At 33.4% G+C, this 18,719-nt stretch overlaps 1 protein-coding gene across 6 annotated transcripts in view; it reads left to right on the top strand.

Annotated features, from left to right (window-relative positions):
- The window catches only part of ATP11B (ATPase phospholipid transporting 11B (putative)), a 122,398-nt gene that overhangs the window by 74,676 nt on the left and 29,003 nt on the right, over window positions 1-18,719 (top strand). For all 6 annotated transcript variants that reach the window (XM_032407109.1, XM_032407106.1, XM_032407110.1 and 3 more), the window contains exons 20-25: window positions 2,463-2,616; window positions 3,944-4,046; window positions 7,474-7,619; window positions 8,804-8,863; window positions 10,401-10,528; window positions 11,584-11,722. In XM_032407109.1, the coding sequence (XP_032263000.1) occupies window positions 2,463-2,616; window positions 3,944-4,046; window positions 7,474-7,619; window positions 8,804-8,863; window positions 10,401-10,528; window positions 11,584-11,722 (730 nt within the window). The remainder of the gene's footprint in view (window positions 1-2,462; window positions 2,617-3,943; window positions 4,047-7,473; window positions 7,620-8,803; window positions 8,864-10,400; window positions 10,529-11,583; window positions 11,723-18,719) is intronic.

The following is an 18,719-nucleotide window of genomic DNA, read 5'->3' as shown; positions in this document are numbered from 1 at the left end:
AAAAGAAGATAGGAGGGGAAGAATGAAGGGGGTGAAATCAGAGCAGGAGACGAACCATGAGAGACGATGGACTCTGAAAAACAAACTGAGGGTTCTAGAAGGGGAGGGGGATGGGAGGATGGGTTAGCCTGTGATGCGTATTAAAGAGGGCACGTTCTGCATGGAGCACTGGGTGTTATACACAAACAATGAATCATGGAACACTATATCAAAAACTGATGTATGGTGATTAACATAACAATAAAATTTTTTTTTAAAAAGGAGGGTATAGCCACTATGGTAAACAATATGGAGGTTTCTCAAAAAACTACAGATAGAACTGTGTGCTCCAGCAGTCCCACCTCTGGATATATATCCAATGAAAATGCAGTCACTACCTCAAAGAGATATTTGCACCCCCCACCATGTTCATTGCAGCAGTATTCACAGTAGCCAAGAATGGAAACAACCTAAGTATCTGTTTTTCGATGAATGGATAAAGAAAAGTGTGTGTGTGTGTGTGTGTGTGTGTGTGTGTGTGTGTGTGTGTAAGTAAACACAGGAATATTATTCAGCTATAAAAGAAGGAAATTTTTTTTGTGACAACATGGATGGACCTTGAGGGCAGTATGCTAAGTGAAATAAGTTAGACCAAGAAAGACAAATACATACAGGTGGAATCTAAAAAAGCTGAACTCATAGAAACAGAGTAGAATGGTGGTGTCTGAGGCCAGAGTATGGGGAAATGGAGAGATGATGGTCAAAAGGTACAAACCTTTAGCTTATATATAAAATGAATAAGTTCTGGGATTCTAATGTACAGCATGATAACTATAATTAACAGTACTCTATTATATATTTAAAAATTGTTAATAGAGTAGGTCTTAAATTTATCACCACACCAAAAAAACGGTAATTACATGAGGGGATGGAGGTGTTAACTAACCTAATTGTGGTAATCATTTTGCAATATATATGTGTAACAAATCGTCACGTTGCATGCCTTAAATAATGTTAAATGTCAACTGTATCTCAACAAAGCTGGGAAAAATGGAATAAAAATGGAGGGATATGTCCATCGACAGATGAATGGATAAAGATGTGGTATATGCAATGGAATACTACTCAGTCATCAAAAGAATAAAATCTTGCCATTTGCAATGACGTGGATGGAACTAGAGGGTATTATGCTAAGTGAAATAAGCCAATCAGAGAAATACATCATATGATCTCACTCATATGTGGAATTTAAGAAACAAAACAGAGGATCATAGGGGAAGAGAGGAAAAAATAAAACAAGACAAAATCAGAGAAGGAGGCAAACTTATAAGAGACTCTTAAGCATAGGAAACAAACTGAGGGTTGCTGGAGGGGAGGGAGGTGGAGGGATGGGGTAACTGGGTGATGGACATTAAGGAGGGCTTGCAATGTTATGAGCACTGGGTATTATATAAGACTGATGAATCACAAACTTCTGCCTCTGAAACTAATAATACAATGAATTAATTGAATTTAAATAAATTGAATTTAAATAAAATGTAAATAAATTTAAATAAATTCAATTTAAATAAATTGAAATTCAATGAAAATTTAAAAAACAAGACACCAAGTTAAAAAAAAAAGGGATATTTCTCAGTAGCAGTCTGCTATACTGTTAACCCAGTGGTGAACTATAGTATTTACTTTATGGATGTAGCACAGTGCTACTTTGAGTGCTGGCCTTCAATTATATAAAGGAGTTTGCAGCAGAATATAAATCTAGACACTGCTTCTTTTATCACGGAAGTCTTATTACTAAGGGAGAATGGGGAGAAACAGTTGAACAAAATAGTGTGCCCAGTATTGTAGTTGATTCACATACTGATGCAAGCTTTTTGTCTCTTCCTGGCAACAATTTTCCCAGCTGTCAGTAATCAGATCATACTTTGAGTGGTACTCATATAGCATATGCCCACAGAGAGGTGTTATCCATGTTCCACCATAGTAATATCTGGTGTTACATAGAAGGGGTTAATATCAAAAGACAATTTTGATTCCTTCATTCCTTCCTGCTCACATGGTGAATCTAGCTCATGAATTTTCCTGAACATTGTTGATTGCATTTAATTTTTTAGAATTAGGATTTACTAAATGTATAACTAATAGTGTTTTTATTTTTATAAGATTTTTCATACTAAAATTAGGGAAAGTATCCTCTGATTATGTGTTATAATTCACATTTTAGAAAATCAGTTACTATATCTGTATCAATTCATTGTAAAACTGAGTATCATCTGTTTTACTCATATCAGTCACTCTCAGTTCTGCCTAATTTCAGCTTTCAGGTAATCATAACTTAGTTTCTTCCCTGGCATATCAGTTTTGTAACAATAAAGCCTATGGGTAAATGGTCCATCTTTTTGTAAGAATTTTTTATTTACTAAATGACTATAAATAATGTGGCTTCAATGTATCTAACAGAGGGTATAATTATTTTCTCTTAGAATTAAAGAGGATCATGTGATTCAGCACGGGCTGGTGGTGGATGGGACCAGCCTGTCTCTTGCACTCAGGGAGCATGAAAAACTATTTATGGAAGTTTGCAGAAATTGTTCAGCTGTATTGTGCTGTCGTATGGCACCACTGCAAAAAGCAAAGGTATGTTTGTGTTACAAAACATTCCAGAAAGATATTTAGATCTAAAAGTATTCTTGGGGGTTCCTGGGTGGCTCAGTCAGTTGGGCATCTGACTCTTGATCTCTGCTCGGGTCTTGATCTCAGGGTCATGAGTTCAAGCCCCACATTGGGCTCCACGCTGGGTATGGAGCCTACTTAAAAAAAAAAAAAAGTAAAGGTATTCTTTAAGGCTAATGCCTTATCTAGTCCTATTTGGTAATATGTAGTATATGAATGTTACTAAGTCACTTCTCACATTTTGAATGTTAACCAAGTGCATTAGACCTTTGGAATTTTCAGAGTGAATATTAGTTTCAACTATTCATAATGACCTACAAAGTCTTTGATGGGTATCAGTTTGTGATTTTGCTGAGACACAAATTGAACTGTGATAACTGTAGTTTCATAAGTTATTTAGCTGTGAGAAAGACTGTTAGACTTCAGTTCTTCCACTTCAGGTGGTTCTCTGCTTACTCCTGCATTCTCTTTGTTAAAAGTGGCTATTAAGTGATGAAACTTTAGTAAAAAGTTGAAAAGTCAGTTCTTGTGATTTAAAGCTATACACAAAAAATATTTAAATTTCAGCTGTGCTTCAAGTGAAAGCCTATACAGATATTTTTTATAACTCTTGATTTAAAATTTGGGTCTTATACTGTATCTTTCACAAATATCCTTTGAAATCCACATCTGCACACTGCTTGTTTCTCATATGGGTCTAATAAATTAGACATCAACATTTTTTTGGCTTAATGGGATTTTGTTAAAATGCCTATATTGTTATAATTCATGTACCCCAGTCTGTGGAGACTAAAACTGGAGACCAAACAGAGCTAATACCTAGGTTCTTTAAGTATGTTCAAGAATTCCAAAGAAACCTTTCTTTTGATTTTATTGAATTTAATCTTGGTTGCTTTTTAAAATTTCTTAAATTTTATGACAAGAGAAAATAATTATCTTTCCTCTACTTTAAACAAAAAGAATAATTTCCTAAGAGAAAATTTTGCCTGACAAAGTTTATGTGTAATTATTTTCTAACACAATTATTATTGAGCTTTTTACACATTTAAGCTGTATTTAAGAGTCTTGCTTCCCATCATAAAATCCAAAGATAATATTCTCTTTTGCTATGACATTTTTGAAAGGCAGTCCTAACATCTCAGAAAATGAACCCCAGTGCATATTATTGTCTAATACAAAATTAATTTTTTTCATTATTCAACTGTTCTTATAACAGTCGTTTCAGATAAATGACTATATAATATAAGAAAATTGAAATTTTATAATAAATAACTAATTGTATATCTTTCAGGTAATAAGACTGATAAAAATCTCACCTGAGAAACCTATAACATTGGCTGTTGGTGATGGTGCTAATGATGTAAGCATGATACAAGAAGCACATGTCGGCATAGGTGATTAATTTTTTTCCTGAATTTTTAAAGTTGGTATAATTATTTAGTGATTTTGAATTTTACTTTTGTGGATGAAAGTGCAATATCAAATATATGAATGCAATGTAGTAATATATCAGTGTATCCCCCTCAGAAGGCCATTATACTTAAGCCCAATATTTAGGATTTTTTTTTTAAGATATTTTATTTACTTATTTATTTGTGAGAGAGAGATTGAGAGCACAAACAGGGGGAGTGGCAGGCAGAGGGAGAAGCAGGCTCCCTGAGCAATGAGCCGGATGCGGGACTTGATCCCAGGGCCATGGGATCATGACCTGAGCCAAAGGCAGACGCTTAACTGGCTGAGCCACCCAGGCATCCCTAGGATACTTTAATTACAAATTTTCAAGGAAATAAATACCATGTTAGTGAATTTTATCTTTGCCAGTTCTCCTTCATAATAAAGTAATTTTATTTTTACTTGCCATTTTGTACCTTTTAAAGTACTTTCTCACATTACTTTATCATTTTTAAACTCTAAATTTGTGGTTTACATAGTCCTCCTCATGGTTTCAATTTTTTGTTTTAGAGTGTTATTATTATTTACTCTATTTTTCAGTCTAAAGATTCTGCAACTCATTCTAATGACAATTTTAGAAACAAGAAATTATACTAAACTATAATAATAAATATAAAATTTCAAATAATTTTCTAACTTAATAACTTTTATTCTAATTTATTTCTTTTCAATTTTTGCCTAAAATTTTTGTTGGATTTAGATTACTAATATCATTTTATTATGTTTATCAGTCATTTTATATTTAAACCATATTCTGACCTGTTTTCCTAAATAACTTTATTATACAAATACAGATGCAAAGGTAAAAAGTATGAAGGCTTTTTAATGAAGTAGATAAAGTTTTAGAGTTAGAAAAGAGGCTAATCACTGTTCTGGAATCACCTCTATAATGTCCTGTGAAGTAGTTCTCAGGTCTAATATTTCCAGTGTAGCTCTCAGATCAATTCCTTACTCTGGGCTAATTTAACTCTTCATTATGATAACTAAATTTTCTTTCTAACTTGTATACTGTCGTTTCCCATAAATCTCCATAACAATTTGATGATGATTTCCTATACCATACATTAAAGCATAAAAAGCTACAGTATAACAGTTTGATTCTAGTATGGTAACAGACCAGTGAACAGAATAGATTCAAAACATCTGGAAATTTAGTTCATAACAAAGGAGATGTTTCAAATAAGTAGGGAGACATTATTTGATAAAAAAATATATGTAACTGGTTTGGTTATTCAGGGAAAAAAAGAAGTTGGATTCCTTTCCATTGCATATAGCTAAACAAATTCTATATGGATTAAAGATTTAGAAAACTTTAAAGAGGGGCGCCTGGGTGGCTCAGTCAGTTGAGCATCCGACTCTTGGTTTCGGCTCAGGTCATGATCTCAGGCTCTGTGAGATTGAGCCCCAAGCCCTGCATTCGTGCTCAGCAAGGAATCTGCCTGGGATTCTCTTTCTCTCCTTCTGCCCCTCCTCTGCTCACGTGCTCTCTCTTTCTCTCTCTCAAATAAATAAATAAATCTTAAAAAAAAATTTAAAGACCACAAAAAGTAGTAGAAGAAAAGATTTAATGAGTAATCTTGTAATTTGAGGTATGGAAGGATCTTTTTAGTAAAAATATAAAAGAAAGCAAGGAAGTAAAGGAAGAGATCAGTATGTGTGGCAGAAGTAAATACCCCCAAATGCAAATTTTAAACATGAAACTAATAAAGAACATTTGCAAAATAGATGACAAAGTCTTAATATTTCTAGTATGTGAGGTCTTAACAAGTTAAGGAGTATAAGAAAAACACTTTGGTAAAATATGTGGAAGGATGTAAGTCATCAGTTGTCACAAAATGAATACTAAATGCATGAAAAAAGTGTTCAGTCTCACTAATCAAAAAACACAAGTAAAATTGCCTATGAGATTGGCAAAAATTACAAAAAATGATAAACCTGGAATTGGCAAAAGTATAGAATTAACAAATCCTTGTATACAATAGTAGTGGGAGTGTAAATTGGTATACCCTGCATTATTATGTATAACAGAATTTTAAATGTGTGCCTATTGACCTGGCAATTATGCATCCAGGAATTTTTTTTTTGAGAAAATAAATAAATATGTTGACAAAAACACGTTATAAGCAATATCCATAATGTATTAAATGACAATAGCAGATTATAAAACAATCTCATTTTGTACACTTGTTTGTATATATATTAAACACACACCAACAAGTGCAGAAGGAAAAATTCTAAAATGATACAGACCAAAAATAGTGGTCTTCTCTAGGTGTTATAAATGTAATTATCTTTATCTATACATTTTGGAAAATTTTAATCCTTTTATGACAGAAATAAAAATTATAATTTTGAAAAATGATTTTTCAAAGCTGTTTCCAGATTGAAAAAAACAAACTTGGCAATAACTCTTTTGAAACCTAAAAGATTACTGTAACCTTAAAAATGTAGTCATATTTATCAGATAAAATTATGTACTAATTTCAAGTGATATTGTACACTTTTAAAAAGCACATTTTGTCCCATCTCAATTAGATAAGAAACAAGTAGGGAGCAATATTGTCACATTAAACATTTAAAATATATATATACTTGGCATTTGTTCAAAGTGTGCACATAGACATTTAAATATGGTGAATTGCTATTTCATGTGTAACTTTTTAGGTACAGTTGTGGAAAGATAAAAAGTTATGAGTGTGATAGCTTTTCTCACTATTAATGATGTAAGAATTTTTAGCAAACCTTACATACAATTTTTGTAAGTCTTTTTGTTTGCTCTATAATGTTTGTTCCAGTTATATTTATTGAAATATTTCTTGCCTGTTGAATCCAATAATGAACAAAATCATGGGTTCCTTTTTAAATAAGTTCAATAAATAAAGAGCACATTTTGTTTGACTTGTGTGTGAAAGTTTTAAAACCATTAAACATGCTCATTTTTGCTAGCTTCAAATCATTCAATTTGGATATTTTTTATGTTCACTGGAAATAACAAAGTTAAAGCTGTTTTATAGCACTTCTCTCCATTAGAAATCTATTAACTAGTACTTTGTGTCTATTAGTGTAAAACTTGATGTTATTAGATCCTGAACTTTGAATATTATTTTTATATTAATTGTATTTTATTATATCCTGAGTCTTTGAAACTTGATGTTACATGCCTGGTATATATATTGTAGCTTTGTATTAATTACCTATTTGATTTAAGTCGAACAACTTTTTGGGAATCTACTATTTGCTATATATTAGGGTATAGTGATCTTAAGTCCAGGTTCAGCTGCTATAGATAATTAAGATATTGCAGATAAATTATGAAAATCACACTTAACAGTTATCAATGAACTTGCTGTTTTGTCTTCTTTATTATAGGAATCATGGGTAAAGAAGGAAGACAAGCTGCAAGAAACAGTGACTATGCAATAGCTAGATTTAAATTCCTCTCCAAATTGCTTTTTGTTCATGGTCATTTTTATTATATTAGAATAGCTACCCTTGTACAGTATTTTTTTTATAAGGTGAGTTTCATGGAGATATTTTACAATTGTTTACTGACATAGTAATATAGGTTTCAATTTAAGATATGCGGTTACCATTCAAATTATTCTTTTAAAAATTGTTTCTATAGGTAAAAATAAGTTTATGGAATATATCAAGATTTTTGTCATAAATCTAATGTTTACCGACAGAAAGCAAATCAGTGGTTGCCTGAGGCCGAGGGTTCAGATGATAGCACCAACTGGAAAGGGATATAAGAGAACTTTGCATGATAGAGAAGTTCTCTGATTTGATTGTGGGGGTGGTTACATGGGTATATACATTTGTCAGCATCAAAATTCACACTTAAAATTGATACATTTTATCCTATGCAAATTAGATGTAATTAATTTTATTTCTTTCATGTTATTTTGTCCTGAACCAGTAATAAGTTTTAATTTAAGTCCAATACAGTGGTTTCAAGCAGAGGTTCTTCATCTTTTTTGTTCCATGAATGACCTTTTGGTAGTCTAGTGAGATGTATAAACTACTTATTAAAGGGGCTTTAAATGCATAAAGTAAAAATACATAGGATTACAAGAAAACTATGTTGAAATACTGTTTTATCTCTTAACCCTTTTGGGGGAGGTGAACTTTCAGTGGAACCCATGTTAGGAGCTCCTGAGTACCAAGACATTTAGTACACCAGAATATCTTATATTGCATATATTCTATAAATAATAGCTATAAGCCAATGAAAGAACACAGGTAGATTGCATATTGCTAATAAATGATGGTGGCAGTTCTTCTCTACCTTATTAGCTTTTGCTGTGATATAAGTATATTGAAATGGAAAGATGTTTTCCTAGTTCCATTTATTGTTTTAAATATTTTTTATTTTAAAGCTATTGTAGCCTAAAGTTTAATAAACTATACTTATTGTATTATATATGAAAAGTATTGAATAATAGCTGGAAGGTTGTAAATTCAAAATTATGGCATTGCTTAGCAATAAGAGTCCAAGGTGTTTTCATTCTGACATTTGTGGTCCTGCTTAGAATTCTTTTAGACATTGTTAAATAATGGGACAAGTTCTTATGAGCAGATCTTCTACTTACCATATCAACTGGGATTGTGTTTCTGGCTCTTTAATAGCCATTTTTAGAACTCATTTCTCTTTCAGACCCAAATATTTTCATTATTTCCATTTAATCTTGTTTTTCAGAACGTGTGCTTTATCACACCCCAATTTTTATATCAGTTCTACTGTTTGTTTTCTCAACAAGTAAGTAAATAGAAGCTTTTGATTTATCCTTTTAGAATAAGATATGTGTATTCAGTTTTTGATAGATAGTTGGAGGGATTTTTTTACATTTTTCCTATTCCTTCAGATAAATAGACAAAACTTGCCTAATTAGTGTATTTGATCAGTATAACATTGACAATATTTATTCTAATTTTCAAGTTGAAATGAATGTTAATACCAAAATATATTCAATTCTGGATGCTTTCTAAAAAAAAAAAAAAAGGATACTAACTCTTAAACAGCTTATGAGATAATTTGGGTAACTTTTTTCAACTTACATTTAATATTTCTGTAAACTCTGTATCAAGCCATATCAGGGTAACTACTAGGGAGATTACCTCATTTATTTTTTGATAGAATTTTTTTGGATTGGGAAGAAAGCTTAGTGACTGTGTCCAGTAATGACATATAAGCTTTATCTCAGAAGCTAATTCTAAATAATGGATAGAGACCACCAGGAATGCTACATTCAGAAAGGTTCTAAAGCTATAGGCTCAGAGAGAAAACCCTGTAATTGGTTAGTAGTAAGCTATAATGAGCACATGTGGGTCCGTGGTTGTACACGTGTCACATATTTGCCTTTCCTGATCTACTCTGTCTTATTTTATAGAAAATGAAATTGAAATCCACAGAAATTAAGTAACTTGCCCAAGATCACATAGCTAAGTTAATAACTATACCATACTAGGACTTACAGCTTTTGGCTAATTGAGCATCCTTTTCACATACCACACTATACATCTCTAATTGATCAAGACTTTTGTTCTAATTAATTGAAATAATAAGAGCTTGGGCACCTGGGTGGCTCAGTCGATTAAGCATCTATCTTCAGCTCCAGTCATGATCCCAGGGTCCTGAGATCGAGCCCTATGTCGGGCTCCCGGCTCAGAGGGGAGTCTGCTTCTCCCTCTCCCTCTCCCTCTGCCCCTCCCCCTGCTGCCTCTCGCTCTCTCAAATAAATAAATAAAATCTAAAAACAAAAAAAAAGAAATAATAGTTTATATTAGGTTTTTCATGGGTTGTCTCTATCCTTAATCACTGTTTTCACTTCTGTTTACAACCTGTAACTCTAAATTCCAAATATCTGCTTGGGCATTGGAACATGCCTTAAAGGAAATGTAGGACTTAGATAGGAAGACAGAGACATAAAAGCAAAACTATTTGTGTAGCATATCAAAGGAATAATATAAAGACTAGGATGCATGTAGGAGAATTGTGTAAAATTACATCACAGTAACCAAATTGTGAAGAATCTTGAAATGTAGATCCAAGTCACTATAAATATGGATCACTTGACATAACAAAATGTTCCAATTCCCACAAGAATATAAATCTGGATATTATATGTTTATGTCTATGTAAGAAGCAAATTGGAATTATTAAAATTGATATTTGTGTGAATTGGAAAAAGCTATATAATTCTAATGCTTATTTTTAATATACTTCTTTGTGATCATATACATAACAGTAATACATAGTTTAGAATCTCAAAATTCCTACCAATTTCTCTTTCTAGACGCTATATGACAGCGTGTACCTGACTTTATACAATATTTGTTTTACTTCCCTACCTATTCTGATATATAGTCTATTGGAACAGCATATAGATCCTCATGTATTGCAGAGCAAGCCCACCCTCTATCGGTAAGTATTTTCCAGTATTAAATGTCTGAAACACTTTTGATTGAAAATAATGTATTACCTAGTTACCAATTTTTGAAAGCACCTTATAAATAAGCAAATATATTAGGTAGTGTCTTGGTGATTAATACTTTACTAAGGCAAGTACTTTAGTTTATGGCTTATAATTGTTGAACATCAAAGAAAAAATTTGAATAACTTTTCTAGTGTTTTTAGGAATGAACACTTTCATAATAGGAATGCATTGGGCAATTGTGTAATTTCCATTTACTGTTGAAAACCAGTAATATTCCATCTTACGTGCACAAAAGAAGTTATTCAGTAATTGGTTGTCTCTAGAATTTCTAAAAAATTAGTTCATGTTCTAGCATTGACAAATTAATGAGTCATAATCAATGTAAAAATGAGAGGTTGAGGACATTAATTCCCATTCCAGATCTTCTGGGTTATCCCTGCTTCTTCAGAACCAAACAAGTAATCACAGAGTTGTGGAATTATTCCTCAGGACCAGCTAGCTTATGGTTCCCTCATTAACCAGATGTCCACTCTTATAAAGGTATTCAGTCATCCAGAAATGGCAATAACTCACCTTGATTTCCCAGGATACCTAGGACTGGGCTTGACCTAAGATTAGCACAGGCTGTTCTTCCCATAATAGCTGTTGATGGATATGAAATTGATTAGGAGCCTCAGTGCTGAACTCAAATGACTCTACTAAAAAGAGACAGTCTTAGCAGAGTGACTGAATGTTTACAACAGAATATAATACAAATAGATCAACTTTTCACACCTAAACTGAATTATTATGCCTATATTATGTTCCTTTCTTAAATGAGAAAAGGTATTTAAATACATTAAGTGAACTGTAAGCTGTTCCACAGATGTATATTATTATAAACAGTGACTTATAAATTCAGGTTTATTCTTTCTGCTAATATTTTCAAGCAATTTTAAATAAAATATCCATCTTGTTTTTTAACTATCAAATTGTAATAGTAGGTAATAAATATGAATCCTAATATGCTCTTTTTTCTCTTCTTTTTTTTTTAAATATACAGAGACATTAGTAAAAACCGTCAACTAAGCATTAAAACATTTCTTTATTGGACCATCCTGGGTTTCAGTCATGCCTTTATTTTCTTTTTTGGATCCTATTTTCTAATAGGAAAAGATATATCTCTGCTTGGAAATGGCCAGGTAAAATATATCATTTTTTAAAGAATATTTGTTAATAACCTGATTTAGTTTGATTTTTCATAACTTTAATTAAAAAAAGGAAAATTCAATTCAAATTATAAAATTGTAGATATTAAATTAAAATGCAATTATAAAAAGATTTCAAATAAAAGTTAAAATGAAGGCAATACAATGAAATCTTAATATGAGACTCAAGTTACTAAGCAATTTTGATATTCAAAAATTAATTCAGGGACGCCTGGGTGGCTCAGTCAGTTAAGCATCCGACTCTTGGTTTCAGCTCAGGTCATGATCTCAGGATCATGAGATCATGCCCCACCTCAGGCTCTGTGCTCAGTCAGGAGTCTTCTTAAAGACTCTCTCCCTCTGCCCCTCTCCCTATGCTCACGCTTTCTCTCTCTCTCTCTCTCTCTCTCTCTCTCAAATAAATCTTAAAAAAAAAAAATTCACACAAGAGGATATACCTCTGAATGAGGTTCACTTCAGGATTGTGTTTTAATAATAATCACTGTCTATTTAGTGGTTAGTATTTTGTTAAGTGCTTTACATGCTCCATCTCCATTAATCCTCACGATAATCCTGTTGGAGAGAGATTATGACCCATATTTTTCATATGAGAAATGAGGACTTAGTGTTTAGTTTTGCTTTTAATTATGTGAATTTTTTTTTTTTTTTGTATCCTTAGGAAGTGGTACCTTACTCTTCAGTACATACTAGCAATTCTGAGAATGTTATAAGTTACTATTTAGAATGGCCACTTTTCTGAAGTGTGAAATTGAGAAAGAGTGCCACACAGTACATTGTTACTGTGTCCTGATTGGAGAGCTCATGTTGACTCCTGATGGAATTAGGCCTCTCTTTCTAGGCTTAGCTGCATGAGTAAGGAGGAAAGGAAGTGGTAGCAGAGTGGTACTGTGGTAGATTGGAAATGCTTTTCACCTTTAGTTTACTTTTTCCAGTACTTAAGTGTTGCGAAATATATTTTGAGACACAGAGGTACAGGATTTGCCATTGGGAGAATATGAAGTTTTATCTGTTTGACAAATGTTTATTGAGGACCAGCCATACCTGTGTATTATACTAGGCTCTGGATATATGAGATTAACTAACACACTTAGTCATGGAGCTTAGTTTTGTGTGAGATACAAAAAATAAGCAAATGAAATAATAACAAAATATAGCAAGCACAATGAAGGAAATGGATTTCAATTGTAGAGAGATTTTAACCATGCAGATCCCTTTAGGATGTAGTGCAGGAACATACATAGTACTGCCACTTCACTTTTGAGGATATTTTTAGCCTGTTTTGAACAAAAATATGATCCTAGTTTGTGTAACATAGAGAATACGGCACTTCTCAAATACTAACTACCTTTTATTGAGTTCTTTGTGTCATGTGTATGTGTTAGCTTATTAAATTATAATAACAACCCTCTGTAAGGAAAATATCATAAATACTTTTTGCATATTAGAAAATTAACCTGAGAGAGGTTAAGAAACTTGCCTCAGGTCACACAATAAGTAAATTACAAGAAAGGAATTCCAGCTCGGTTCTGTGTGACTTCAAAGCCTGTGTGCTTAGCCATGATCCTAAGTTCCTTTGAGAAACAAGTTATTAGCCCAGTGCTTTTCTGCATAATAGTGCCACCTATGCAAGGATCATCAAACTTATAGAAATATGAGTAAGTATGCCCATTTCTACCTGAAATACTGGGTTGAAAACTGAACAGAAGGAAAATGAGGAAGAAGGAACATGTCATCCATGAAAGGAAATTAAATTTGTTGTTGCTAGTTACTACTTTTTTCCTGATTCTAAAAATAGTATGCGTCCATTATAGTAAATTTGAAATATATGGGAAAAAATATAAAGAAAATTAAATCACTTGTTGTCCTCCTAAGTATAATTACATCTATGATTTTAACATGTTTCATCCATCCTTTTTTATTTTTTGCTATTTTCCATTAACCTCATAATTTATATCCCCCTATTTCTCAATGATAGCCTTATAATTACCCCCTATTATAGCCTAAGTGATTTTCCAAGTTATTAAAAATGTTTCAAAACTATTTTTTCATGGCTGCATAATATTCTATTACATAATTTAAGTATTCCCTTAATTTGAGAACTTAAATTTTTTTCTTGTGTTTAGTGACTCTTCTGAAATTAAATCTTGAGCATACTGTATACAAAAGATAATTTTTTTTTTTAATTTTAGAGAGCTGGGGGCCAGGGGGAGGGGCGGGCAGAGCTGAGGGGGAGAGAGAGAGAGAGAGAATCTCAAGCAGGCTCCATGCCCAGTGCAGAGCCCATTGCTGAGCTTGATCTCAAGACCCTGAGATCATGACCTGAGCCAAAATCAAGAGTCAGATGTTTAACCGACTGAGCCACCCAGGTGCCCCCAAAGATAAAATCTTTATGAAGGTAAACTGTTTGGCCTCTGGTACAAAAGTTCTCTTTAGCACCTGTATTAATTATTGGTTTCCTTTTTTTTTTAACTCGAATTGTAAATCATTAACTTCATTTCCCTTTTAGCCTACCAGTTCTACCACTCTGATATATACCACTAGAAATTAATCTACTACTCCCTGCCACCGATACTAGGTACAGTGGAAAAGAAGCCCACATTGGAATCAGGTGCATTGGATCCACATCCTGACACCTGAAATTATTAGAGTGATTTGAGATGAGTTAGTTAACCTCTCTAAGATTCCATTTCCTCACCCACAAAATTATAAGAGCATAATCCTTACCTTATAGGTTTGCTATGAGGATGAAATGATATATGTAGGGCATTAGGCATAGTGGCTAGCATATAGAAGTACTCAGTAAGTCTTGGCACTGTTAGTTGTTATTTTTACCATCCAGTCATTATTTTGAAGACCCCGTCCTTCCCAATCCCTTCTGATCTACTTCTTCCAGAATCTCTCCTCTTTAAATGTGTAAACTGTCCTTGCTGGCTCTCTCCGAATGTGCTGCACTCGTTTCTAGTTCCAAGCCATTGTTACATTTCCTCTAGAGTGTCTTACCTCTTCTTCCCAAAGTCTCTCTTAAGACCATCAGTTCTTCAGGGTTGAGCCCATAGAGCTCTGTCCTTTTGCTACCTCTTAGGTCTTCCTGGTCTGAAAATCTTTTTAGACATCTAGCCCATGTCCCATTGTTCAGCACTGGATGTATTGAATGCTTTCTGTTTTCCAGTAATTATTCTTGTATGCCCAAGAAATTTACAAACAGTTGAAAGCCTGAAGTAGAAAACATTATTAGGGGGAAGTGCTGGGAGAGTAGTGGCTCAAGGTAAAGATGAAGTTGATGCAAATAAGTGATCCTGAGAGAGGAGCAGGAAAGAGTTGAAATAGTTTGGAGTCCAGGTAGGGTAGGACAGTTCAGGGGAAGTTAAGGTTCTACTCCCATTTTTTTTGTATGAGGGTCTAGCAGTATCATAAATATTATAGGTGTGAATTTTCAACAAGTATTTTTGAGGTATTCTCTCATTCTTAATTTGTCTTTAACTTAGGAAAGAACTACTCATTCTTCATATATTCTCAGATCTTTTTGAGCAGGTCTTCCTTTCCCTTAGTAAAATACAAGAATCCTGAAAATTTTTCTCTGAGATTTGGAAAGACTGGAAGAATGTATATGACATGGCTGAGTATTTGTGTGTGTCTAAAAAGATGCTTTCCTATGGGCAGATCTTTACCTTCAGAGCACCATTTAAAAAAGACATAGTGACTAATTTTTAATTGTTTTTCTTCAAAATAGTAAAAGAATTAAATTCATGTAGAATTTGCCTAGCCTTATGCAGGCTTAAGATACTCATAGTGTTTGGAATATGAGTTAAAACCTGGGGCTTCTCTTAAAATGCAGTAGTGTCATTTTATCACAAATATCAAGTATTTGAGCAAAAGTCACAGATTAGTAATTTGGGGAGTATATTGTAATCTTATTTTCAAAGCTAAAAATGAGCTTAACATAAAACTTTAAATTATCTCTGTAATCCAACAGGATCACATTTAAAGAATTTTGACAAAAGGTAACACTAATAAAATATTTGTTAGAGATCTTGATGTTACTTTGTTTTTGACAAAAACTTTAGTTTTATTTTTTTAAGTTTTTATTTTGATTCCAGTTAGTTAACATACAGTATTATCTTAGTTTCTAGTGTACAATATAGTGATTCAACACTTCCATATTTCACCCAGGGCTCATCACAACAAGTGCACTCCTTAATCCCCATCACCTCTTAACCCATTCTCCCACCCCTCTCCCTTCTGGTAACCATCAGTTTGTTCTCTATAATTAAGAGTCTGTTTCTTGTTTTGTCTCCCTCTCTCTCTTTTTTCCTCTTTGCTTGTTTGTTTTGTTTCTTAAATTGCACAAATGAGTGAAATCATAATGCTAAGTGAAATGAGTCAGTCAGATCTTGATATAACTTAAAAAATTTTTAAGTCCTCCAGGGGCCCATGGCTGGTCCAGTCGGTAGAGCATGTGACTCTCAATCTCAGGGTCATAAATTCAAGCCCCACATTGGGTGTAGAGATTACTTAAAAATATTAAAAAATATATATATATTTTTTTTTAATTTTAAGTTCTCCAAAAATAATAGAAAAACTGACTTCCATGAAAGCATATTTTTTAAAACAGCTTGATTGAGGAACACCTGGGTGGCTCAATTGGTTAAGCATCTGCCTTCGGCTCAGGTCATAATCGCGGGTTCCTGAGATTGAGTCCCACATTGGGCTCCTTGCTCAGCGGGGAGCCTGCTTCTCCCTCTGCCTGCCACCCCCCTGCTTGTGCTCCCTCTCTCTCTCTCTGACAAATAAATATGTAAAATCTTTTTTAAAAATAAATAAACAAAAACAGCTTGATTGAGTTGTATTTGATATATAGTAAACTGCACATATTTAAAAATATATAATTTGAGGGACGCCTGGGTGGCTCAGTTGGTTAAGCATCCAGCTCTTGATTTCAGCTCAGATCATGATGTCAGCGTCATGAGATTGATTCCGGCGTCCAGCTCCATGCTGGGTGTGGAGCCTGCTAAGATTCTCTCTCCCTCTCCCCCCTCCCCCAGCCCCTCTTACCCCCACTCACGCATTCGAATGTGCACACATGTGCTCTCTAAATAAATAAATATATATATATATAATTTGATACTTAAAAGGTTTTTAATTCCAGTTAACATACAGTGTTATATTAGTTTCAGGTGTATAATACAGTGATTCAGCAATTCCATATGAAACTCAGTGCTCATCACAACAAGTGCACTCCTTAATCCCCATCACCTGTTTCACCCCACCCCCTCACCCCCACTCATCTCCTCTCTCGTAACCATCAGTTTGTTCTCTATGATTAAGAGTGTGTTTCTTGTTTTGTCTTTTTTTCCCTTGTTTGTTTTGTTTTCTTAAATTCCACATGAGTGAAATCACATGGTATTTGTCTTTCTCTAACTTATTTCACTTAGCATTATACTCTCTAGTTCCATCCATGTTATTGCAAATGGCAAGATTTCATTCTTTTTTATGGCTGAATAATCATTGTATATATGTACCTCCTCTTTATCCATTCATCAATCAGTGGACACTTAAGACTGCTTCCATAATTTGGCTATTGTAAATAATGCTGCTTTAAACATAGGGGTGCATGTATCTCTTTGAATTAGTTTTTTTGTATTCTTTGTAAATACCCAGTAGTGCAAATTGCTGGATCATAGGATAGTTCTATTTTCAACTTTTTGAGGAACCTCCATACTGTTTCCCACAGTGGCTGCTCCAGTTTGCATTCCCACCAACAGTGCACAAGGATTCCTTTTTCTCCACATCCTCACCAACACCTGTTGTTTCTTATGTTGTTGATTTTAGCCATTCTGATAGGTGTGAGGTGATACCTCATTGTAGTTTTGATTTGTACTTCCCTGATGGTAAGTGATGATGAGCATCTTTTCATGTGTCTTTTTTTTTTTTCCATGTGTCTTCTTGGCCCTTCGGATGTCTTCTTTGAAGAAATACCTGTCCATATCTTCTGCCCATTTTTAACTGGGTTATTTGTTTTTTGGGTGTTGAGTCTTATAAGTTCTTTATATATTTTGGATGCTAACCCTTTATTGGCTTTGTCATTTGCGAATATTTTCTCCCATTCCATAGGTTGCCTTTTCGTTTTGCTGATTGTTTCCTTCGCTGTGTAGAAGCTTTTTATTTTGACGAAGTCCCCATAATTTATTTTTGCTTTTGTTTCCCTTGCCTCAGGAGACATGTAGAAAAAAGCTGCTAAGGCTAATGTCAAAGAAGTTACTGCCTATGTTCTCTTCTAGGATTTTTATGGTTTCAGGTCTCATATTTAGGTCTTTCATCCATTTTGAATTTATGTTTGTGATATAAGAAAGTGGTCCAGTTTGTTTATGTTGCATGTTGCTGTCCAAGTTTTCCCAACACCATTTGTTGAAGAGATAGTCTTTTTCCTATTGTATATTCTTTCCTGCTTTGTAGAAGAATCTGATACTTTTTTTAACTAAACATTTTTAAGAATACAGTTCAGTAGTGTTAACTATATTCATATTGTTGTGCAACAGATCTTCAGAACTTTTTCATCTTGAAAAACTGAAACTCTATAAACAACCACCCATTTCCCCCTCTTCCCAGCCCCTGGAAATCACCATTCTACTTTCTGTTTCTATGAATTTGACTATCTATGAAATCACTTTTATAAAAAAGCTAAATAATTGGGAGGTAAACACCAATGAAGAATGTTTATTTAAGTAAATTAAGAGGTACTAAAACAAATGACTGTGGTTTTTTTTTTTTTTTTTTTTTTTAAAGAAGAATTTATCTCTTCCTCTGTTGATCTGTGCAGAGTAAGTCATCTCATCTTGGGACACACTTCCTCTGACAATGTTGCTGTTCAGAGTGTTTTTGGAAATAGCTTCTATTGTCTTTCTGTGATCTCAGCAAGGTAACTCTCAGGGAAAAAGCTATTTAAAATTACAGATGGGGAAGATGCTACTTA

The sequence above is a fragment of the Phoca vitulina genome, unplaced genomic scaffold (assembly GCF_004348235.1).
Source record: "Phoca vitulina isolate PV1807 unplaced genomic scaffold, GSC_HSeal_1.0 scaffold8, whole genome shotgun sequence".
Lineage (NCBI taxonomy): Eukaryota > Metazoa > Chordata > Mammalia > Carnivora > Phocidae > Phoca > Phoca vitulina.
Note: the sequence above shows the minus strand (reverse complement) of the source record. Positions and strands in the feature narration are given on the sequence as shown.